Raw genomic sequence first — 26563 nt, 5'->3', positions numbered from 1 at the left:
AAACATGACTAAATGGACGGTTACCATAGTGCAGTAGCGATCGTGCGTACAATCCCTACATAGTTTTTTTTGTACGCGTTACAACTGAGGTTGACAGCGTTGATGCATTGGCTATGTCTGCTCCGTCTACCCGTCTGTCTCTCCATGTCTGCATATGGGAGTCGCTTTGACTGTCTTAAAGAGAATCCAATATCAATTGAATTGGATTATACAATTCTGTTGATATTTGACAATTGGGTAAGTGTATTAAATTGACGAAAACATAGCGATAAGTTTACAAAGGTTCGCCTATTTCCAAATCGTGATGACATCGCACAGATCCGATGATATAACTCAAATGTCCCTTGCCTTGTGACTCAAGCTCAAATATGCATGATCATCGTAAGCCAGAGTAATCCACCGCTGGATGAAGGCCGCTACAAGCCACCATCTCTCACAGTGCTGCGATGCAGAAAGCCATCCAGACACCTGCACATGAGCTGACCTTTTCGCTCCATCTCCTCCATGGACACGTTCCTTATATTTGCTGCCACTCCATAATTCACGACGAACATCAGCACTTCTAGCCATGGCAATCGTTCGCGCTGAACATTAAATACTCCCGAGGACATGTGCATTTGGAAAATTATACAGAATGAATGCTTGCGTGTACATTTTCACACTTTTATTTAAATTGTACAACAATCTTGCATGGAATGTCGGTGATTCCACGGCAATGGAATTACAAGTACAGTATAGGTAGTGTAGTACTCAACACAGCAATCAACTAGAGCCTTGTGTGTTGCACCAACCTGCTGCGTCGGCACATTCAGAAAGCCACGAAACCTCAAGCGATGTGCTTCATGATGCATTGTGTGATTACCAGGTTCTGTGTCCCTAGCTGTAATTCCGTTACTCCAGAATTGATCATTTGCATGTAAATAGACTTAAGTAAATAATTTGTAACATGAACGCACTCTCTGTACTAAATCACGTGTCATTAAGCCACGGCTGGATGAAGGCATCCCCATGCAGGTTTGTGGAGGTTACCTCGCCATACACTGCCTCGCAGGTCAATGCGGGTTTATGAAGACAGGGAGCATAGACGTGGGAGCATAGAAATACAGTACAATTGTACAGCAGTGGATTTTGCTGCAACACCCTCTGCTGCCCACCATATAGCGCTGCATTCGAATGACACCCTGTTTGTGCATGGTTGGTTGCCCATCCAAGCATTATTCAGGCTCAAACCTGCTTATCTTCCCAGATCTTCCGAGACATTCTGGGTGATTTGGTGAACAGGGAAATAAAAATAACGATAAGGAAATAATAACATATAACTTGCACCCCGATGTTAATGTGAAGGTGAGTATCAATGTACAGAGCCAAATGGAGTATGAAAACGATTGAACTTAGCTTATACAATACAGGGGGTCCCCGATATACGTCGAGGTTAGGGACCGGAAAGTTGCTGCTTATAACGAAACGGATTTCCCCCCATTAGAATAATGAGGGGGAGGGGGGATTGGGACCATAATAGCGTAATCATTGCCTATGCGACGCAAAGCGGGGCAATTTCTCCAATGAAAAAATAATGAAATAAGGTAAGGATAGGGACCGTAACTTAGGGAAATGTTTTTTCATACCGAGCAACCAAAATACGTACTGTACATAATGTACACATTTCTAACCAATTCTGAGTTAAATAACCTTTAAACAGCATTTATACTTATCAAACACTTCATTTAAAACCATTATTATGAGCATTTCAAAGCAGCCCTGTACACTTTAAAAGTTTTCAATTTTTATTTTAAAAAATAACTACCGTAGTCACATTTTTAAGCAATGACTCAAACACAAAAAACTATTTTACTGCAAAAAAGCACATACTCTTAAACAGCATTTTTCAAATATTTTACCTTAACCTATTTATTTTATGATTTTACCTTGAGGAGTGGATGATTTGTGCTTATTGGAGAAAGGTGTTGGGAGATGATTTAACACCTTTTATAGGATCATACCCACCTTCAGTGATTAAAATTCTTTTTAGAAACGTTTCTGCATAATCTATGTTGGCACTGGCTGACTCTGCCTGTATTTTTTACGTTCTTTAAACCTTTATAGTGCCTGAAATCTGTAAAACCATCCACGGGCCGCCTTGAATGGTTTTTCTTTCGCTGTTTCTTTCTCTCCCAACTCCTTTTTCAAGTCATCATACAAGCTTAGGACCTTCTCCTGATAAAAGGCTAAGCCGATTGGCGTGTTCTTGCAGATTCTCGATCCATATAGCCAGCAATCGTTCAATCCTTTCAATGATAACACTTCTTTGCTATGTAATTTTAACATCCGAATGTTTTAAACGCATGCTTAGCCTAACTTTCTATTTCATCAGCAGTCTTCACTATCGTACGTACACTCGGTGGAGGAAGATTCAAATGGCCTCCAATATCTACCACACGTTCACCTTTTCTACGATGCTTTATCACTTCCATGTTAACATCGAGCGTAATACTATTGCGCTTTTTCTTACACTCAATACCTGCACTGTCACCAGCACTACACTTGCTACTCATTGTTGAAGGGATGCGACGATATTTTGTAGAGTCAAAAACGATGTAACGTCGTGTGTGCGGGGAAATTTGACGTTGGGTTCCTCAAAGTCAGCGACGTGAGTGCGAAACAATGTATATCGGGCCGACATATATCAGGTACCCCCTGTACTTGTGATTTCTTGATAATGTATTGTTATACCGAACATTTTTATTATAGTGAATTAAAATAAAGAAAGAGGAATTCCCCACTTATGAGGAAGTCTCTCCCTTCAGACAGCCACATTGCCAGATGGCAACGAACAAAAGCTGTGCTTTTACCAGTATGATGAGTAATATACAAAATAAAATAAAAACGCAAGACATTTGTCAATAACACTGCCTTGAAAGGAAAAATATATAATCGGTGATGTTTTGGGCAATCCACATTTTTCATAACACAATTTATGGAAAACGGCCATTGCTCAAAGTGTCGCCTATGATATACTGCACTTTCCCTTTTAAAGCAGTGTTGTTGACAAATGTGTTGAGCAGTTGTTGCTTGTTTGTGCTTGTGTACCACTGCCAATGCAGTGTAACCAAATACATTCTTTCAGTAAAATTGTCCTTGAGAAGAAATGGTGTGCTCCTTAAAATTACAGCTTTGGGGATCAAAAAATGTAAAGAGTGTCAACGCAGTTAATTTTGAGGTTGAGATTAATTTACCGTTGATATCTGTAGAGAATTTCCATGTATTAATCTGCATAAAACAGTAGATCACTGTGCACAATTATATCATGAATGTGAGCAATTTTACATGTTTAAACAATATTTACATCTGTATATGCATAAAATGCAGTACAGTGCTGGAACGATATTACATGTAATACAAAGTACACTTCTTTCACCTATAAATGCATAATTATCTTTTATACTCATAAAATAGGGGTTTAAAGAAATTCATTTGTACTTTGTATATGTCTGGTATATTCTAAACCAGCCAATATTGGATAAAATAGATCATTATCTACAAATTGACTTAACGCCAAACTTCAATCTAAAGAAACCACGTTCCTCCATCAATCATTCTAAATGTGCTTGTATATATAGAATGGTGTATATCGCCTCATTTACATGTAAATTGCAAACCTGTGTTACATTGAGCTGTAAAGAAATAGACCCCATCAGCGGCAGGTCCCATATTAGCACCCAAAGAGCCCCAGTGAATGAGCCCCTTGTGACATTAATCAGACCATTTTGAGATCACTGAAATTCCTTTAGAGGCCCTCCCCTTTTGTCGGCCACTACAGTCGCTGACTATGCATGCTGGGTCATATGAGGGCTCTAGTGATGGGTCATAACAGCCAAGCATTGTAGGAGGCAAATGGATGAGCGTTCAACGTGGCTTAGGTCCAAGGTTTGTCGGTCTGCCACCCAGTGCCTGCCCTCATGCGAACGACACTGCTAATTATCCACTTTAACATTATCTAATAGACACCCTGACCTTTTCAGAGGACATTCTGTTTCCCAACCCGGGGCTGTGAAATGTTTCATGACGTTTATTTGTAAAAGTGAGTTATTTGCTGGTGTTGTCCACAAATTGACGTACTTCATATCGAAATTTGCGCACGTAAGTCAAGGGGAAACTTTTCAATTAAATGGAGATACTGTACAGTATAGTATTTTGTTGAAGCAGATCCACAAGGAGAAAATATATCATTCTGCATTCATGCAACGCTTCAATTTACGTAATTTTATAAAGCATGTAAATAACAGAAACATAACCCCAGCACAAGCTATACTCATCACCATTTTATGAAATACAAATGTGCAAAATTGGGTTACAGAACTTAACACATTGTGGAATAATAAATCAAGGCTGTATTTCGTAGTCAATGTGGTATAGAGTGCACGCTTTGCTAAAATTATAGGAAAACATCTATGAGTGTCATGTCTTTAACAAGTGTGAATTTGTGGTGTATAATAGCTTTTAACACTCAAATAAAACTACCTTTTCCACATTTATAGAGATTATTTTAACATGACTTTTTGTCAAATTGTAACCAAATTTAGTTATCAGCGTCTGGCACAATTGAAAGAAATTTGCCTACGTTTTAGAACTTACCACAAACCACTTTTAACACGTAGGCTTTCGCGACCAATATCATCCATAATACAGGTTTTTTGGGGGTTAGATTATAAACCACTTTTTGTTGAATACAAAGATAATGCTGGTAAACATAATACATCAATACCTGCCATTCGCGACGAAGTGATGGTGATGTCAAGAGGGCGCTTGTGCCAAGCCACGTGCACTTTGAGGCCACGTGAATTGTCCAAGGCTCACTGACAGGAGGTCTCGGGACAGACCCAGGTGCCATGGGTTGGCTGACTGAGATGACTGGTAGATGCACCAGCTGTAATCTTACTGTGCCAACTTGCTGCATTTTATCTGCCCGGCGCTCCACTCGTTGTTGTGACCGTCGCTCCACTGCCCTCCGTTGTTGTTGGAGGGCGACTGCTCCCAACTGCCCAGTAGCGTCCTTCACGAGCCTCCTCCACAGAGGCCGATATTGACACCGCTGGTGCCAGTCGTCAGCAAGTCCACTCAGCTCCACATCCTCCCGTACTGCATCAGTCCATCTCGTCTCCAGCCCATGACGTGCCCATTTAGCCCCCTCTATGCAACACAAGCGTCCGTCATCATGTGTTGCGCCCGAAACGTCGTGATTTATTTTATTTTATACCTACGTGACTTTACCGAAAGAACCAAAGAGTAACAATTCTCTGCTATAAAACCTGGACTAGCAATAAAATCTGGAATGAAAACTGATAAAGGCTGTGCACATGACAAAACTAAGCAAGTCATATTTTACAATCAATATTAGTATACAGACTTTACATTTTATTGTGCTTGAAACTAAAGAGTTGAATCTTTTTAGTTACAAATATAGTTCTGTAAAAACGTAATCTTCTCAAATGTAGCTAAACGTGCTCCTATTATTGATGACCCAATTCCATCACTCCCATTTCCCCAGTGCTGTACATATCTTCTTTCAAGATCCATCCCATCAGAAGTTATAACATGTTCCGTATATTTTTTCTAATTACCATCATGCCAAATCATTGCTTGACCTACCATTGCATATATATTTCTCAGTGTATTTAAGAACATACCTATTTTATAATTGAAAAGTAGTTGATCATTTGGTATTTTAAGAATACAAGGCTATCACGAAGGAGCTATATTTAGTAGGTGCAGTCTGCAAAGGAGTTTCCCAGAAGGAGGAGATCTTGTATGTAATTCCAATTGAGTCATTTGAGAGCATTTTTTTACGCGGCAAATTTGAACCTTGACACGAGCACACAATGTCCCACTCGTTTCAAATGACGTCATGCGATCTTTAATGTCCACTGTGAAAGATACGGCGCACGTATTTTATGAATATATACCCGCAGTAATAACCAGGGCGGCCTTCCGGATGCAAACCACGAACCTCTGCAACAAGAGGCGAAGTCTTACCGCTGACCCATGTCATTCTGCCCTGATGACATTTCGTAAATACACAATGCCGTTGAAAACCATATAATTAATTGTTCTCGCATACGAGCTGGCAAAAACGGCTCTAGGAATAGATTAGAACAGGGGTCGGCAACCGCATGCGGCTCTTTAAGGAATGGATTCGTGACCGTGATTTATTAAGGACCCACCGTCTCGTATCCACATGCATTGCGGCTGTTAAAATATTGAGCGTTTTTTTTACCGAATTCGAAAAAGAAATTGTCTCTTCTTGTTACTTTGTTTGCCGAGCTCCTGGATTAGACGACCCTTATGAACGCTGAATTGATGATTACAGTCTATTTTGCATTTGACTTCTGAGATGTAAAAAAAAAGCACCACTGTCTTTTCTTCCACAGTTGCGATGAGAAGTTCATCGACAACCCAGGACATTTCCTCCGAGCCGGACTCAACACAGCTCGGCTCGTTTGCGTCCGAGCCCATCGACGACGGCTTCTACGACAGCGCGCTGCACTCCGAGTGCATCGTGTGCATGAGCCGCCCCGCGAACGCCGTCATCTACACCTGTGGACACCTGTGCATGTGCCACAGCTGTGCCGTGGGCATTAAGGCCTCCCAGTCGCCCAAGTGCCCCATGTGCAGGGCTCACATCAAGGACGTGATTCGTGTTTACACGTCGTAGCACTTCGAGCATGCAGCGTGCGGCGTGTCAATTGCTTGTGGGCACTCATCTTCGTGTGCCGTGCTCGCTAACAGCACTTGCCCCAACAGTATGTCAAGGCTATAATTTGGGTTTTTGTATCAAGCTAAATATTGCAGAAAAAGCACCGTGGTTAGCACGCTGCACGACTGAACCTGTCCCCCCGAGTTCGATTCTGCTCACGGCCAACACCAGTGACGATTATCTGAACCGGTCCTGGGCCTTCCTGAGGTCGACTCAGCCTCAAATGAGTACCTGGTGCGGTGTGTAAACAACGCCACTGGGGAGGCAAAGGCGGCCGGGCGTGGTGGTGGCCGCCCACCCCCTTGATGTGCCATTGCAGCTTGCATAGGTGCTCGCTAAGAGCACTTGGCACAACAGTTTGTTAAGGAGATAAGGGGGGTCTTTGTATGTGTAATCAGTGCTCGTGAACAACGATTGCCCTAACAGTATATGAAAGCTGTTCGGTTGTTTAGAATATTGGAAATGGAAGATCTCAGTTTTGAAACCCCAAGGCATTTTAACTACAGTAAGACTGCCAGCTAGCAATTAGCCAATTTAATAATACTCGTTATCATGAACAAGAAACTTTAGTTTTTATTTCAGAAAGAGGTTGGCCGTATACTTGTTTTTTTAAAAGAACACGGTCATTTAAAAAAAATAGACAAAAGCCAGCTGCATATGTTGTATAGTTGAACATTCACATTTGATAAGCATGTTGGTATGTTTAAACATACACAGACAATTACCCCGGGTCTTATGAATTCAAACATTTACTTTATTCCTTTATGGACAAGTCACACTCTCTAGCGAAGAAACTAAAGCTTTATTTTAAAACACACGACACATGTGGTCCTAAATAAAATCAGCGGTCACTGAGTATGTAAATTAACGAGGCTTTTACCAGAGAAACCGTATCCTCTTAAACTAAAATCATAACAGCAAAAGAGCTGCATTAAACTTCAATGTAAGCACATTATAACATTACAATATAACATTTCCTGAATTACCTTTTTACTCAGGATGTAAAATTAGTAGATAGTATTTTAATCTTTTTAGTAGTCTTATAAAGTAATAACAGTACTGTACTTACAATGCTGTGGTGTCCAAAAAGGGGTTCCATTTTTACACAAGGAACTTATCGGGAAGTTTAGGTTTTGATTTTGAAACATCATCTGGTGGATCTGATGAAACCTCGTTTTAATGATATGAAGTGTTGGGTCTAAACCATGTGGCACACGTAGAGTTGAGCAGAAATTTTTGGGACAATTAATGGGCAGATGCAGTGTGACCATTTAGATATATTGTACACTCAACTGAAATATAAATTACTTATGTACATGAATTTGATATGTAGTCAACAATAGTTTTTTTTTCTCGAAAGCTTGTTGTCATTTGATTGCATGGTACGCTGCACCTGCCAAATTCTGAACCTTTAGGAAATGCTTGGCACCGTTCTTTTTGGAAGCTATACAAATACTGTGTATGCAACAATACGTGGAAAGGAAGTCGTACTACTGTAATTTGTAAGCTTGTTTTGATGCTGCCATTATTTACGAATGTTTTTACTACACACACTGAAGATCGCATCCACCCACTGCGTTGCTGCTAAGTGTTATTCCAGTGCAAGTGTAAAGTATTGGAAAAATAAAGAGCTGGTATATTTCTACCCTTGCGCCTGTTTTTAAAACTCCAACATTGAAATGTGTTGAGCAACACTAATACTGTATATTCATTGTACATGATTTCTGAGAGGAGAGCGCACCGTTCAAGCCACATGAGAAATTCTTTTTGAAAATAATACTTTAATGACAAATGGGGTATCATAGAAACGTCACAGTATTTTGGACAATGAAATCGGTCGGTTTATATTCAATCTCCAAATAAACTAAAAAGTAAGTTTAAATGAATTGTTATTGCTTGGTATTGCATCTTTATAAACCATGGTACATGGCTTCCTTTAGTGCAGACTTCCAATCCTGAGGTGTCTCCTTCAATCATTCTGGTATGTTTATAAACTTGAAACGACATACAGAGAATTAGAAAGCCAGATGGAAGGCATTTCCAACACCCATTCGATACAAATTTATACACACTCCTGAATAATAATTCATAATTATTGCTCTATTAAAAAAAAAGCTTAATCGGCATGAGACACTTAATTGGCATAAGAAATGCTTAGCTTACAGTATTACGCCCCCCCCCCATCCATGGCAAAGAATGAAAACCGCGAACATAGGACCATTTGGCGTGAAGAGGAACTGAGTTGTGCAAACTGCTGAGTGCACTGTAGGAAGAGAGGCAGTCGCGAACAAAGTGTCAAAGCGAAAACACTCGGAGGTTGCTGCCTATACATCAACAGGGGCAGCAGAAGCACGTCCATCAGAAGAGACTTGGTGGTGGTGTTGGTGTGTGTGTGTGCGCGCGTTGATATCAATTTATTATGTCTGCACGACAGCCGAAAAACAAGAACGTTCAATTGTGGAAGCCCCAAGATGTGGTTGACTGGTTCCGACAGGTAAAGCCGTGTATGGAATTAGCTTTAACGTGAAGTTATGCCAACATGTGTTTGTTTGTAACCCTCTTGAAATATGTTGCTATGCACAACATATTCTAACGTTATGACCTCATGTACTTGTAATAAATGAAACACTTTTTCTGTATTTGTACGATATAACGGGAGAATGTGTACGCATTTAGCTTAACTGTACGCGTAGGAAACTAATTGCGTTTAAACTGTGGTTATGTCGCGGGGTGTGATTGGTTAAATTGTGCGATTATAAAAATGTGCAGGCTGCTTAAATGTCGTGAATTTTAATGGGGGGTAAGCTGTCAACAACAGATGTGATATTTATGAGAAGGGCATATTTTTGCAGAACAGTAGAGGGCTTTTTGGTTTTTGCTATGAAACGTTGAGTTAAATGTCTTCCGAGGATGGGAAAATCGGCACATAATACAATGTTATTAGAATTTTTTTTAATGGTTTTATATGCTTCAATATTTCCCCCGGGAATTCACCACCGTCAATTATACTGCAATACTGCAAGTACCGTTGTTTGCGTAATAACATAACTGCAATGGAAATTCGTACATTGCCAATATATACAGTGTTACAAAAGGTCAACATGGTTGGAGTTTTTTTTTTCATGGAGCTGATAATCACAGGTTTTGGTTTAACATCTGGGGACCAGCATGGAACAAATGTGAATGCATAATTTCTTACGTTTAAAGGATTAATGCTGGAAAATATACCGTAATGCGAGACAGGTCTCCGCACACGTGGACTATTGTGTCCCTACAGGCAGGCTGCTTGGCAGTTAAGCGGAAGTTTAAAGCGGAAGTTCCACGTGTGGTCGTGCCACACGCAAGCCACGCGTGTGTGTGCATGTGACTTGATAACGACTTTAAAGCGCATTTATTTCAGCAGGTCTGCCTCTTGCCAAAAATGTACGGTTCTGATCGTGACTGCCAAATACGATGTGTGTCCCCTACCCCCTCGAAAAAGTGGACAATTCAAATACTGTACTTCATCAGTCGAGTTTCTTTTTGTTCAAGTCTGACAGCAGGAACGTATGAATTATGTAATTAAGTCTTAACAACGATTGTAATGTGGCATTCAGAATGAGTGCTTCATTGAGGTCAGACGAACACCCAATTTGAAAACTTGTTTTTTTATGTATATACGTATAAGTGTTGATTTCAGAATGAATGCATAATTGTCATAAAGGGGAGATGAAGCGTAACCATATTCGAAAAAGAAAATTATGAACTTATGTGCAAATTAATGACCCAACATTCACGAATTCAAATGTATGTTATACAGTACTATTAAATGTAAATATTGATAACACTTTAACATGTATTCGCAAAATAGCGATTTAAATTTGCCATACATACATGGAGATAATAAGAATTATAATTCCATTTATAACCTCCAAAATGTATTTTAACACAAATGGCCATCTAAACGTTGAATTATATAACAAGTATAATTCGATGGCCATTTGTGTTAAATATACGTTTTTGAGGTTATGAAGGGAATTCAGACTTTTTTTGTTTCTATAAAAAAAACTGCATTTCTTTTAAAATGTCAATTAAGAAAAAACAACACGTGCGTTGTATCGCATGTCAGCAAATAAAATACAGTACTGTACTTTTGTGGGCGTATATATTTTTTAAATGTGACATTTTCTGCTGGCTTAATTGAAATAACTTTTCGTGCCACAAGTCGTTATCACTCACGATCGGAAAATTTTAAATCATGCAACTCTTGGCAATGTTGACCACATTCGATTATGCTGTAAGTACGCTGACCAAACACTTATCCAATGAGCAAACCTTAAAACCAGGTAACGCAACAACCCACTTACAAGAAATGTTCCTCGTGCATGAATAAAACGGAATGCATTCGCCGTGAATGTAATTAATCTCGACAAGAGATCGGTGCCACTACTTGAGCTTATTGGCAGAAGACAGGTGGAAAGTGGAAATACATGACGAAACGTGCAGTTGACACCCATGGGCTAGCTGCCCATTGATCGTGGTGATGATGATGTAATGCATTTCGCTCATTAAATGTGTGAGAACAAGTAATTGTTTAAATCTCATTTTTTTCTGTCCAGAACAAGTTGGAAGGCTGTGCCTCTGTAGCCCGGAGGAACCAAATTGACGGGAAAGCTTTGCTGGTAAGGATCTGTCGAATTAAAACCCCAGAATATCATTTAATAAAAAAAACAATATATTTAGGAAATAAACATTTTAGAAAACAATTCTGTGGTATTTCATTATTTATCATCCTGGACTTGTGCATAATAATATAGTAATTTTATGCAAATGGACAATTAATGAGGTTAAACAAATGGTTTCCAGCACAAATCATGGAAGGATTGCACTGCTCAAGGGAAACATAAAACGGCTACAGGGATTTTTTATGTTGTAGTTTATTTAATTAAATAAATATAAAGTAAACATTTACAAATATTTATACTGCTAACCATACAATTCAGCCTTATACTATAGCCTGGTCGGTGTTCAAGGCTGTTGCAAATGTCTATGAACATCACAATACCCTATAAGGGGGGTGAGGTGATCGCACTACACAAGTCACTTTAGTTCCTCCTGTGTAGTTCACAAAACCAATCAGGTATTTGTGTGTATGTACGTACATTGTACTTCTTTTGCACCGTACGTAGCCAATGCTCCTCGGAAGTGCGAGGGAAGGACAACAAACAAAACACAAAAAGCAGTTCTATGCTGATGTGTAGTAATACAACATATTTTGCTTCTCAGCCAAAAGTCCCATGAACGCATGAGTCCGGCTGCTCAGATTATTTTTCTCCGTGTACTTATAGTCTGTAGCTTTTTTTTTAGTCACTTCCACCTCATTTCTTATTCCAACCACATTAATTCCACGTGACCCTCCAACGCCTCGACAACTTTTGCACTGCACTGATGGCATCCCCATAGTTATTTAATCGCATCTTCTTTGTCTCTTCTTTCACGTGCTCGAACCACCGCGGTCTCGCCACCCCTAAACACTCCCGAACAATCAGGTATAATAACCAAATCATCAGCAAACAAAAGCTGCCATAACATCACTTTTTTAGCTTCTTGGTTCTTTCGGTAAAGTCACGTAGAGGGGAAATAATAAAATAAAAAAAATAAAACATAATAAAATAATTCTCACGACGTTTCGGCCTTCTTCTCGACAGACCTGTTCTTCACCTGAGGACGGCTGCTTGCGTTGTGGCCGAAACGTCGTGAGAATTATTTTATAATGTTTTATTTTTATTATTTTATTATTTCCCTTCTACGTGACTTTACCGAAAGAACCAAGAAGATGAATCCCTACAGTCACGAAAGCTTTAAATCGAAATCACTTTTTTAGCTTCCTCAATACATCCAACACTATTATATGTACATAATACATTTCAGAGTGTATTAGGGATGTGTTGCCAATTTTTGGGAAGAACGAAAATCAGGCCTAAATAACAACATTCCAGGTCATCTGAAGCTTTTATTTCGGATTGATACAAAAAGATGACACCACAGCAAATTATATCACATGTATTACCTCACTTATTTTATTAGTACGAGACGCGTTACGTGTTTACGTAATGTAAAATTAAGATAAAACCTGAAATGTAGACATCCGAACTTGTGCCTAAAATTCCTAAAATCGGAAATGTTTAATCCAAAACTCGTCCTTATAGTCCATATACTGTTATTATTAATTAACTCATCAAAAGGAACTTGCGAAATATCACAATACAGAACCCTCTTGAAAAAGAAGCTTCATACACAGGAAGGCATTATGTGATAAATGTATTGATATATTCTCTCATGGCTGAAGTCCTTCCCGTGCCTTATTGGTCATGGCCATTATTTGACTGTACTTCACAATGCTGATCAGTGTGTGGTTGGTGAAGGAGACTGCCCAGATAAGATTCAAACATCACTCACCACCGATACAATTAAATTATAAACTATTTATTATTTTTACCAGGTAAGGCCCACAAACATATATCGCTCTTTTTGAGAAGCTGACCACAAATGATAGCTCAACGAAATTGCTTACCTTGTGCAAATTTATAGCAGCCAAATACTCTAAACGCATGTTGATTCTAAATGTGGAGGGAAAAACCGTAGGAAAATCCACACAACCATGGGGAGAGACATGCAAACTCCAAATATGCAGGCATCAGGGTCAGGATGAAACCCATATACCAGGCGAGGTGGTTAACATCTCCTAGCCACCGTGATGATAACTGTGGCCCAGAATTTAACTTAAGCGGGGTGGTTAATTATACCGTTAACTGTGTACTGCTTACAACAGTCGCGTCATTATGCATAATATACACCGTATTATTTATTGTACGTATACTGTATTGAATTGATAGCATAAGCAGTTTTTTTACGATATCCGCCTGAATATTATAAATTCATTTAATAGTTTTTATTTTCCAAGTTTCCAAAATGATAACGGAAACATGCCGCAGCAGGAATGCAGAAATTGATAGATTTTTGTATAACCCTGTCAAAAACACACTGCAAGCTCATATCTATATATGGAAAAGGGGAACTTTCTTACAAATGGATGTTTTAGAGTTGGCCTGACTGCATACAAGTGTGCTACAGTTTATAAGCGTATGAGTTATAATGGTAAAATATATTTAAAATGTCCATCTGTGAGGGTCTATAATGGTTAACCTGTACCTTTTTGATCTCAATAACGATGACGGGTAGCTAACCACTCCAGAATGTGTCGAGTGGGAAAGGCAAAAACTGGGTACAGTAGCTCTCAGATGGTGGAAAACAAAGTTCTCCGGAGAACAGTGTTTGTGTAACAACCTTTCTGGTGAAAGAATTTCCGAACTGGAAATGTACAGGCTAGATTTGTTCAGTTCTGTGAAATGTGTCTTCCATACAACAGTGCAATTGAATGGCGCAAGAAGTTTAACCATGAACTACAGTTGGGCAAAAGGCTGATGAGGAAGTCAAATCAGATGTTCTGAAATGGCTGCAGAGATGTTCACATGAACTCCATAGATCTGATACGTGCATTGTCTTTGTACTGTCGCCTTTTGACCTTCTCTGGTCTGACACTGGTGAGACTGGGCCATACAAAAGGCTGTCTCTGGTCTAGGCCAATCCGTTTCAAAGACAATGCAAAGATTATTAGAGCAAGTTTGTTTGCATGTTTTTCCATAAGTACGTGTGGTTAATGCAGACTTGATTCCTTGCAAAAAGGAATCTATTTGGTTTTGTTTACATCTTAACACCTGTTTTATTAGCAGAAAGGTTAAAAAACCTATTCTTATTTTTTCCTGTTGACATTAAAAGTGTTACAACACTTTCATGGGACAAATGTACCCTGCAACCTAGTAGTATCGTGGAAAAAAGGGTACGTTTCAGTTTAACACGTAGTAGGCTTTCGCGACCAATATTATTCATGAGAGTTTTTTGTGTTAGATCGCGTAAATATAAATGTGTCGTTAAACCGGCCACCACCGGACACAGCCAATTAGTAAAGTTTGTCATGTAAACAAACATTAGTTACGAGTTCAGCACACCGGTGTGTTGGGAGAGTAACCCCACAACATTTACAATTCGAGTACGACATTTCGCCGGTAATGTTTTTTCAACCTCTATTATAGATTGGGTACGTTTCGTTCACTTAACTTTCAAATCTCCGAGAATTAACAGTTCAGGTGAAATTTGAACAAGCTTCAAGATATAACAAGTATAACCCGTAAAAACAAAGTTTTTCACTATAAATCCTTTATATGCGTGGCGGCTAGTCCTCTCGTCCTCTGGCTTGAGATGGCTGCCACCTATGGGTCGGATGATTGCATTGCACCATTAAGCAATTGGTAATTAAATATAATATTTTTGTCCTAAAAAGTGTAACATTTTGGAAAAAAACATTTTTTCACGAACATTAATTGTCACGCACAACGAGTCTGTGTGGAAAATGTCAGCTCGATTGGATCACGGGAAGTGGGTTAAAAAACGACCGAAAGATTTGCACGGTCCTAAGCAAGCAAGCGAACTTAATATACAGGATTTAAAAACACACTTGTTTAGTTGAAATATTAAGTGTAAATTAGGACAAATTTAGAAGTCAAGAGGTTCCATTTAAACAATGATATGAAACGTAATAAAATTACTGGCCAACACACTGTTCGTGCTGTGAAGCCGACATCAAAATGTGATCTAAAATGCTGACCAAAATGAGTAAAATTAGCACCATCTAGTGGGGAATCAACGGTAATTGTATCTTTAAAAACTGACCGTAAAATAGTGAAATCTTGACCACTGGCTCATGACCATCAACAAAGTTGAGCAGTGACCATCGCATACTGTATCATAGCAACACTCTAACTTCGACTAAAATTACGACTAATACCCCGATTATTATTGCTGCAGTACAGAACATCCTTATCTATAATTATATTGCTCACGCCAACGCTTCGTTTCCTTTTACCAATTTTAGCATCGTGTTGACTAATAGGTCACCCCAACAATGTGGGTAGGTAGCTTTGTTCGTGTCCAACTTTTCTGATGCGCAATGCAGTGCGAGGCACCCACGTGTTGGCAGCATGACCACACATAGCTTCGTCCTAAACAGTACCTCCGATTAGCACGGTTGGATGGGTACGTTGCGAAATAAGTTCAACGACTGCGAAACAAATAAAAAATACTGTAGTACAGCAAGCCATGTTCATAACAGAGAGTGAACATGCATTTTGACAAAACTGTGGGAAAAGGTTATTCATCTTAATACAACGCAATGTTCCACTCCAATGGCAGCAAGTAGCTTAATCTTTGAATTGCATCACAATACAGCAATACAACAATGTATAAGCCAATACTCAAAAGTAATGCAAACATATTTTCAATGAACATTCTCACCATGATCATCATCTGTCCCTTTCATGAGCTCGTTAGCTACTATGGGGCTGACAACATGACTACCAGTTGCAATAGTTTCGTTCAGTCGCAATTATTTCTCTCTTGAGATATTTTATCCATGCCCCTGGTTTTTCGTCTTCTCTCTTGCTCGTGTTTCTTTTCACTTTTGCGTTGCATCGCAAAGTGCGGGATCCTGCCTGGGTTAATTCTATTAACGTGACCAAACCATCGCAGTCTTTCACTCCTAACCGTTCTCTTATATCGTCAATGAACATTATAGTCGCTTCTTAAACACAATAAAATTGAACATCAAATCATATTTCAGAAGCATAGATTTGATATTGAAGGAAACAAGATTGTTTTTTTCCTCCTATACACTTTCGCATGTTGGAAATACTGTTCGGAAATGGTATTTCTTTAATCGACCCATGTTGTTCCTGTGCTTTTGTAGGATCTTCATCCAAGTGTCCTCCAAATGTTCCCAGAAAGATCACGCATGTAAGCAGAGCCAACCCTGTCAGCACATTCTAAATCAAACCAGAAAACCAAGTCGCTCAGTGAGCCTCATGTTGTCTGCTAATGAACTCCATGTAATTTTATAAGTGTACACATCGGTATTTTTGCGCGCACAAATCAATATGATATATTGTATACTCCATATTTTCAATCCCATGAGTGAACTTTTCTCTTAATTGTAATAAAATCCTATACAATCTGTGGCTTTTTTGTCCTGCATGTAAAATACCACCTACTCTTAGGTTTTTTTCGGTAAAGTCACGTAGGTAAAATATTAAAAGAATAATAGACATAAAATAATAATAAATGAAAGGAATCTATTAATTATTATTTTATTTCTATTATTATTTTTATTTTTTACCTACGTGACTTTACCGAAAAAAACTAAGAGTATGAATCCTTGCAGTCACGAAAGCTTCAAATCTAAAAAAATACCACCTTTTCTTTCTTCTGCAGGGAGGTGCAAATTCTCAGTAAAACACTTGGTGAGCAACCAAGAACACCTTGGAACAAGTAAGGAATCAACACACACACACACAAACGGGTAATTTTAATTCAATACTGTTCTTCATGTGCATCCTGATTCAAAGTTCTAATCCCTCAGCATGGCTATCTTCTTTTACAGATTTAGCAGTTCAAAATTGGTGCCAAATCCTCCAGACAAAGATTACACAGCACAGCCTCCAGGTAAGAACCATTACAGTAATTCCAGACATCGTGTGACTTTATATCCCATAGTGAGGGCTGCAAAAGGACTTCATGTGCACAATTCCTGTGCATGCACGTGATTGTAATATTTGACGTTGATAAATTGCTATAGATCAGAACTTTATCTTGTGTCCCCCTCCCACCTGCCCCGCCCCCCCCCCACCGCAGACTTTCTGTGCCAGCACAAATCACATTTATTTTCCCAACCTGCCATGAGATTGTTCGCATTTGAATTTCAAGTGCTGTGTAACCTGCGATCCTTGAGGACAGCAATCTATTACGCAGCGTTTTAGTTTTCCGAGTAAACAGTGTGGAAAAAAAGTCACACTCACCACAAAAATCGTGATGGGACACTGCATCATACTACAGTCGACCCTTCCACATTTCGGGGGTTAGGGGCGCAGGCCCCCCGCAATCTGGAAAAAACGCGTAAATGTTTTTTGTCCCCTTGGCGAGTGAAGTGAGCACCTCCAGCCAGGGGGTTCGGGGGGGGGCTGTTAGCTTTAGCGTGTCGTCTGCTGGCTTTCGCGTTCTTTTCGCAAACTTTAACTTTTCACAAAATTTTACTTTAAAAAATTATTGCGTATATTTATGGTATTAAAAGATAAAATACATTTATATTATACAGTACTGTACATATATTTTATGCATTTATGAGTTACTAAACGTTTTGTGTGTCGTCTGCTGGCCTTCACGTGTCATCTGTGGCTTTCGCAAATACTCCAAAAAACTCCCAAAAAATTCCCATTTAATTTCATATGCCGACTCCACGATATATCGAAACCGCGATGGGTAAAGTCGCCATGCAGGAGGGGCGACTGTACTGTGCTAATAAAACACATGGAGATTTTCCAAATATTTTGTTATGCAAATATTTCATCTCAAAATGCCCTTGAGATGGAACATTTCAATTGCAGGGGTGTCCACAGTAACACACACAAAGCAACGTATATTACACGTATACAACAGTCGCCACTGCCACGTAGATGTTTTAAGTGATTCTTTAGGAAAACATTTAAATAATATGCACCATTTACTGTGTACACACGGTTTAGTTTTGAGGGGATAAACTGTTTTTAATAAAGTTATATCAGTTGAGAATGTCACATTAAAACGTTGACATTGGTGACAGCATTTATCCGCTCAAAACATTGCACCTCATTTTAGTCACCAGAAGATTATGAACATTTAAATATAGAAAAAGGTTACAACATACATCATCCAATGGACATTTGTGAAACGTTAATCTCATGAAAAATGTAACAAAAGTAGGTTTAATTAGCATGCATCAAAAATGTCCGTAAATTAAGGTACAAAGGGCCAATTCATTTTGACCGCTTAAATATAAATGGAAGGAGTTCTCGTTATGTTTAACCTTCTTGCCACCGCTATTTTGTGCTGATTTGTAAAGGGTGCAGCAGCGTCATGACCTCCTCAATCAAAAAGGAGCTCTTATAACCGCCCCGATGACTCTTGGTCTCTCCTTCGATAGATATCTGCAGATTTAATTTTCACTGATGCAGAGAAAACTGTTCACATTTCATTAATTCATGTATAGCTCATGACCTTGACGTTCATTATTGTAACATTTATGTTTAATTGGTCTAAACTTGAGCATTGGGATAATAAAATGTCATTGGCGAGTCAAAGCAGCATTCGGACTTTAAAGTAACATGAAGTCAGCAGCAATTTTGCATGTGACATCTTCATGCAACGAAACCTTCCTCGCAACATTGGTAAAAATTTCCGGCAAAATGTATGTGGAGTGTTTCGAAAAATTATGAACATTTTTATTTTTACCTCGACAGCCCAAACAGGAGATGGTTGGTCTGACAATGAATTTGTAAGTGATTTTGAATTTAATTCTGTACACACTTTTATGCGCACAGTTTGTTAATGTGTAATTTTCTCACGTGGATGTTTGTTAATAACGTCCGTGTTATTTATTAACGTGATCATATGCTAATGAGTAAAGAGTAAATGATTGTCAATTAATCTACTACAATTACATGTGTTTGTTTACCTATCTATAATGTTTACGCTGTACATAGACTACATATCGTACCCTTTACTGTCAGATGGTTACCATTGCAGTACGTACTTCAGTTAATGGCTCGCTGACCTACAAAGTGGCTTTCAGGACTGTACAGTATATACTCTCATGCACTTCCGTATATACGACACTTCCATACTATTTAGTCTCTGCACCGTGCACGGCTAAGATATGCACTATATTATATATGGCTTGCCTATGACATTCGCTATGAGAATAGTAATTGTCATTATCACTTGGTGTTTTACGCATAACTAGGTGTTATAGGAAACCAAAATTGTGTTGTACTAAAACAGATGTATTGCCACTGGGATGTAATGCTTAGCACACTGGACTTGCAATCCAGAGGTCACGGCTCGATTTGACCTCCCAACGCGGGAGGTTAAAACAATGGGATAGTTTCTTAAATCCCGCCACCTCTGTCCACCCAGCAGTATAAATGTTAGTCCATCGGCAGGTTGCGTGTGGTGGGGTGAAGTGTGGGCACACCCACGTCTTCATATACATCGAGCCAAAGTGGAGCTGACCCTTGTGCAGGACTTTTTTGCCAGCAATTGCAAGGGCTGCACCTTTACCTTTTCCTTACAAAAGATGGATTATCTCGGATATTATCACTCAGAGGTTTTGTATAAAACACAATGTATCGTAGATATATATAATTCACAAGTGTCCGTCCGTCACACTCTATCTCCCAAACGGTACTTTGGAGGAAAAAAATAACATAACCAAAAATATATCCCTTACCAAGGACATTCCCGCAAAATTGTTAGATTTGTGAATTTCCAACATTTGGAACCCAAAATTCCGACAAAACACCTCGCAACATCCGATCGGCCGCCATTTGTAAATTATTATGTCAATCGAATGTGCCTATCACTGCATTGCACAACCTGGGCACAATGATTGATGGCTGGTAGTTCCACTTGCAATTAGGCCAACGAATGTCATTCGGAAACAAATAGCAACTTCCAAATGTAATATGCCGTTGTGAAATGCATTTGGTTGCAATAACGGACGTGTCAAAGGAAGATCAATGGTCATCAATCAGTATTTACCTCCAATATTGTCTGTCCAGAAGTTTTGTAAAAAATACTTTCAAAGCATACACGTATACATGTAGACACTAATAATTAAAATAAATTGCAAGGGTTCATGAATTGTAACTGGGTAGGTAGTTCTTTGGTAGTTCTTGAGGTTACTAACCATATGAAATCCACATCGCTTGCATTTCCATCTAAGTTATATAAGTGCGCGGGCAGTACTGGTATAAAATAATTCTCAATGCTTAGACATCATGACTACAGTATACGCATCTGTGTACAAACACCCTCGTGACTATACGTGGCATATTTTGACACTTGGGACTGTTTAAACAACAACCAAAAATGCCATGCAGTGCAAGGCGTTAGGATATGATTCTGCCCTTTCAATTATGAAACATGTGCGATATTGAGCCACAGGCAGCATTTTACAGATTGCACATTAAAAGAAACGCATAAAAATGTGCAAATCCTTATCTCTGCTGTTTGACCTGCGGGCTACCATCTCGTAAATGAAACGTGGTTCTAAGCAGGCCAGGCACTGTGCGTCGTTTTTATGGTGCTCAAATCTCAGATTAATCATTCATATCCCGCATTGCAGGACAATGAAGATGATGACGATAATGACTATGAAGAACCTGACACAGACCCAAATATACCTCCGGTGACTACAACCTTTTACTAAATGTTAAAATGTGTACTCGATGCACACACATACACAATAAGAACCCACATATAATCTCTAACAGGGTATTGGGGGAAGTGCTGTTAACGAGGAACTACTTGGCCCGAAATCGTGCATGATAGGGTGGTGTGACTCACACCAAACCATTGTCTCCCTAGTGCTGATGTTTATCCACTGCACCAGGTACTCTATTAAAGCTGAGTTGACCTTGGGGAGGCCCACACACATTTAAAGACACTAACAGTTGATAACATATCTTGCATGGACTGACTTTGGACCGGGATCAGACATCACTTTTCACATATTAGCCATAAACGGGAATCAAACTTAGGTCACTGGTTTCACAGCACGGTATAACCATTGTGCCATACTCTCCACAAAGACACTCAAAGACAGGCACTCGCATACACAAATACAAAGATCCCGTATAGCCTAACAAACTGTTGGGGCAAGTGCTTTTAGCAAGTACCTTTGAAGGTAGCTTGGTTTCGACCCCGACCCTGACGCCTGTATATTTGGAGTTTTTCATGCTCTCCCCGTGGTCGCGTGGAATTGTCTGCAGGTCCTCCGGTTTTTCCCTCCGCATTTATAAACATGCATATTTGGCTGCAATAAAAATCCACATAAGCCACTAAGTTGAGCTATCCTTTTTGGCCAGGTCACTTCTGAAAGACAGCCATATAGCTCAGTGGGCCTTACTTGGTAAAAAAATATTATATTTGTAAGTATTCTTTGGGTCTTTCGGTAAAGTCACATAGATAGGTTCAAAGAAAATAACAAAAAACTACGACGTTTCAATCGCAAGGCAAGCGGTCGTAATCCGGCTGATGATGACCATCGCTTGCGTTGCGATCCCAACGTTGTAGTTTTTGGTTATTTTTGTTATTTTCTTTGAACCTATCTACGTGACTTTACCGAAAGACCCAGATAATATGAATTCCTGCAGTCACGAAAGCTTCAAGTCAAGATTTATATTTGTAAGCTATGCCATAAGTAATATCACAGTTTAAAATGCCATCTGACAAAATTAATACAATTTTACGAAAAAATCCATTCCATGGGAACAGCTGACATTTAAAATCTAGGAGAAATTTTTTTTTATGAATTGAAACATAAAACAGTATTGTAATAATAAATAAAGAGGAGTGCGGGTCGCAGTGCTTTTGGAAAGATGAACTTAGAAATTTAAATTAACATAGCAATGTGCTTACAAAAGAACGTTTTAATCACCACCTGATATGATGTGTGGTTCCGAAACGTGATCGTTAACATAAAATACAGAGTAAAAACGAAAAAGTGCACAAAAGAGCCATGGAGAGATCCATGCTTGGAATTTACGAGAGACACGAAGAGGAAGACATTGGTGAGAGAACGTAGGCATGTAAGTGACATTATTTAAACTGTTAAAAAAAGTACAGAAAGTGGATTTGGACAGGTTGCATCATGAGGCCGACAGTCAATCATAGCAAAGGGGAGTGGCACCCAAGAATGGAACAAGTCCAAAAGATGTCTGCTAAGGAGATGGAGCGATGACATCGGATCGTATGCAGGTGCTAGGTGAATTACAGAATTAAACCACAGGATTGTGACAGATAACAGATTGAGGATGTTTTCATCCAGTAGTGGATTAATCATGGCTGATGATGGGTAAATAAATATCAGAATCTAATGGCACCATTCTTTTTTAATCACTGTCTTTAAGCAATTCACGGTTCAACATTTTTCAAGGAGCCATGTTTTGATCGAAAATGACGACAAAACGATTTAACCGTAACAAAGGGAAACTGCACAATTTTGTGTTAGCATCACCATTGCCCATGGGCGTGATTCTCCTGGCGTAGTGTGTGTGTGAGCGGTAGTGTAGCGGTTAGTGTGCTGGGTTTGATTCCCACTCACGGTCAAACGCCAGTGATGATTATTTTAACCGGTCCTGTGCCTTCCCCGAGGTCAACTCCACCTCAAATGAGTACCTGGGTGTGGTGTATAGTAAACATCGCCGCTGGGGAGACAAAGGCGGCCGGGAGTGGTGTTGGCCACCCACCCCCTGGTGTGCCACAGTGCCGGTCTTCGAAGGTGCCACTCGCTAACAGCACTGTGCCCCCAACAGTCTGCTCAGGCTACACGGGTGTCTCTTTGTCCGGAGGCCTCGCAGCCAAGCAGCGAGGATGACAGCTATGAGGAGCCCGATGTGGAAGGACCCGATTACGACGATCCGTCGAAGATGGAGGATGACTATGAGCAGACCCCGTGCGAGAAACAGAAGTATCCCCCCATCATGACAACATCCATCGGTGGCGGCGGCGGCGACGACGATGACAAAGACTACATCGGTAACGGCAACTTTGTAGCACCACGCCATAATTACCAACGATGAGCTTTAGCTCACAAGATTAACACAAAAGCTAAAGAGGTTTGCATGCCTCAACCTACAGCTTTGGACGTCCCGCATAAAACAAAGCTCGATAAAGTTTAGGTAGTTTTTTCTTCCAAAGAGTGAAACATGGTGGTGCTCAATCAGCAACGGTTGTGCGTGCAGTATCGAAGTAAAAAAAGTTTAAATGTCTCTCTGCTCAAAAATAACATCAGGGCTGTGACCGTAAGCCAGTTGTGGAATTTCCACATTGCTGTGGTGGGGAGTTGCTTATGTATACGTTGACAAACTGTTAGCTCTCTGCAACATGGTACTCATTGTATCGATCCTAAATGAATGATGGGGCCGAGTCAATACCCAACCAGGATTTTAACACGCAATCTTCAAAATGTAAGCCTAGCATTGCTACCCAGCTGGATAATATATGTGCAGCATTAGCAGTCCCTGATTTAACCAAAATGAGATCTCGCTGAGACAACACATGCAATTATATACTGTGTAACAAAAAACATGTATTTGTTCCTGGGTAGTGTTATTTTCTAATTGCTTATACCTCAAAAGTAGATTGCTTTTGTGTCCTGGTCACAAAAGCAAAGATTGTGTGGAATAATAGCCATTTTCTGTACTTTTGAGGCATAAGCAATTAGAAAATAACATTTTTCGATTTAAAGCTTTCGTGACTGCAGGGATTCATCTTCTTGGTTCTTTCGGTAAAGTCACGTAGAAGGGAAGTAATAAAATAATAAAAATAAAACAAAATAAAATAATTCTCACGACGTTTCGGTCACAACGCAAGCAGCCGTCCTCAGGCGAAAACCAGGTCCGCCTCGACGGACCTGGAAAACCAGGTCCGAAAGAACCAAGTAGAAAATAACACTTACTACCCAGGAACTAAATTCGTGTTACATAGTGAATTATTAGAGGAGAGACCTACTACTGTATTAAAAAGTTGAATCACAGTATTTTGTAACAAAGAAAACAACTATAGATCTTAAAGATATGGTAAGCTTTTTTGAATAACGCACTCCGAAAAATACTGTAAAGCAATTTAATGGAATGTATCTGTTCACAAATGACTCACATAATCTTGATATTATTCATAAGGATTCTGAATTTGGATGTTTTTCCAGTTCCGTTTTTACGAGTGTTCTGCACTTGGAAGCAAACTATTACATGTGTAGTATCAGTGAGATTGAGGCAAGATTTGTAGGAGGCACCTTCTTTATTAAACAACTTCCACCGTCTCGTCCTCACACTCTCCACAGTTTCTTAGCCAAGCCTGTACACAACACTAACCGTCAAACACTGACGGCGCCGACTGAGATAGCCAACGACTTCTAGCAGCAGAATATCTAGTGAAGACGGCAGCGACCACGGCGACGAGACGACAGCAACGACGAGAAGAGTCCACTCCCAGAACCGGCAGCCTCGAGCTCCCGCTCTCGGCTCCTTTTATCCTACTAGCGCGGCCTGGCTCCGCCCTGACCGCGCCTCCCTTCTTGAACCCACTAGCAGGTTCCAGGGACCTCCAGATGGGGTCCTCCATGACCCTTGCCTTAGTTCCTCCTCTCTGCCAACACACCGTGCACCCGCTTACCGGCGTGTGCACTGTCTGTCCACCAGAGTTTCCGCCACTGCCCACCAGCCGGCGCTATTACACTACACATGCATAAAACCTATGCACAGATGGGTTCACACTCACTTGCAGTGCTGCTATCTCATGGCCACGTTGCAGCCCAATGGTTTAGATAAAGATATATGAGCAACTTACATCCCATGGTCATGTGAGAACATCCACTTATAAATGGCCCGCAAACGATATTTAGACCATTTGGCTGCTATAAATTTCCACATGATAAGCCACTTCGTTGAGCTATCATTTTTTGGCCAAGTCGTTTCTGAACAAGAGTTAGATAGCTCAGTGGGCCTTACCTAGTAAAATGCAATAACATCTTCAGTTTAGTTCTAGATGTTCAACATAACTGAAAGCATATGAGCCACACTATTTGGGTACAAAAGGGCCAATATTTTTGACATGGCAACAAATCTTTGTTATTACTGTGATCATATCATAACCGGTCACCAGTTGTTTTTCAAGCAGTTCAGAGTTACGTCAATGCAAAGTCAATGCGAGGCTGATCAAAGTTTAGTGTTAACTAAAGTAAGGTGTGATTACACCCTAAAGGTACAGTATTTGAAAGTCCTATTCGGCCATCAGGAAGAAACATGTCCCTCAACCCTTCTATAGGAGTATTGTACTGTATCACAAATGTATTTATGTAGAACTTCTTTCACACCGTACGTAGTCAACCATGCAAAAATGTAACACAATCCATCAATCCTTTCCCCAGAGGACTGGATTGCAGGCATGTCGTACCACGATTGTAGACTAACGTCTCAGTAATGCACGTAAGCTAAACTTCCATAAGACACCAAACACACTGCACACACAACACACCACACACATGTTCATACAAACGAAGCAAGAACAATACAGAGCCATTAGACTGATGCAGTCATTAAGAAATCATCAAGAAATCCATAAATCACCCGGTAACTAATACCAACAACACTTTATTAAAATCAGTTGTGTGCAAGGAGTCATAAATCAGGACGTGCTAAATTATAAATATATATCGCACATACATTATGTATTCAAACTGCTTTCTGAGCCTTGAGTCAAACTTAAACGACGTGAGCAGATTTTCATGAATTGACTCTCGGTATTTTACAAGCGGCAGTGTCAAGGGAAGTTAATGGGGATTTGTCAGTCCCAGACTCCAGCTTAATAGCCTTCATTCTTATTTAGTGCGTATCTGAGCACATGTAACAACCATAGCAGTAAGCAAAGAGGATACATGATGGTATGGAAGGCTACTCACTAAATGCATATTTCTGCCTGTACTGTAATGTCATGCCTCGTGGAGACATTTAACTGTTTGTGTACATATCATATTGTCTTGATAAATTCTTAATTAATTAATATTTTTTTCTGAATGTGAATGTTTGGGTTAATTCATGAATAGATTCATGTCCTGCACACACTTTC

General features: G+C 39.7%; 1 protein-coding gene across 4 annotated transcripts in view; it reads left to right on the top strand.

The window, feature by feature from the left end:
• Window positions 1-8497: 8497 nt before the first annotated feature.
• The window catches only part of LOC144717677 (uncharacterized), a 54792-nt gene continuing 36726 nt past the window's right edge, over window positions 8498-26563 (top strand). For all 4 annotated transcript variants that reach the window (XM_078593224.1, XM_078593221.1, XM_078593222.1 and 1 more), the window contains exons 1-8: window positions 8498-9245; window positions 11350-11412; window positions 16593-16639; window positions 17114-17170; window positions 17283-17344; window positions 19174-19208; window positions 21060-21122; window positions 23251-23473. In XM_078593224.1, the coding sequence (XP_078449350.1) occupies window positions 9171-9245; window positions 11350-11412; window positions 16593-16639; window positions 17114-17170; window positions 17283-17344; window positions 19174-19208; window positions 21060-21122; window positions 23251-23473 (625 nt within the window). In that variant the 5' untranslated portion in view covers window positions 8498-9170. The remainder of the gene's footprint in view (window positions 9246-11349; window positions 11413-16592; window positions 16640-17113; window positions 17171-17282; window positions 17345-19173; window positions 19209-21059; window positions 21123-23250; window positions 23474-26563) is intronic.

This window comes from Lampetra planeri, chromosome 4 (genome assembly GCF_965212315.1).
Source record: "Lampetra planeri chromosome 4, kcLamPlan1.2.h2, whole genome shotgun sequence".
Lineage (NCBI taxonomy): Eukaryota > Metazoa > Chordata > Hyperoartia > Petromyzontiformes > Petromyzontidae > Lampetra > Lampetra planeri.
The sequence above is the reverse complement of the archived record's forward strand: the minus strand, read 5'-3'. Positions and strand labels throughout refer to the sequence as shown.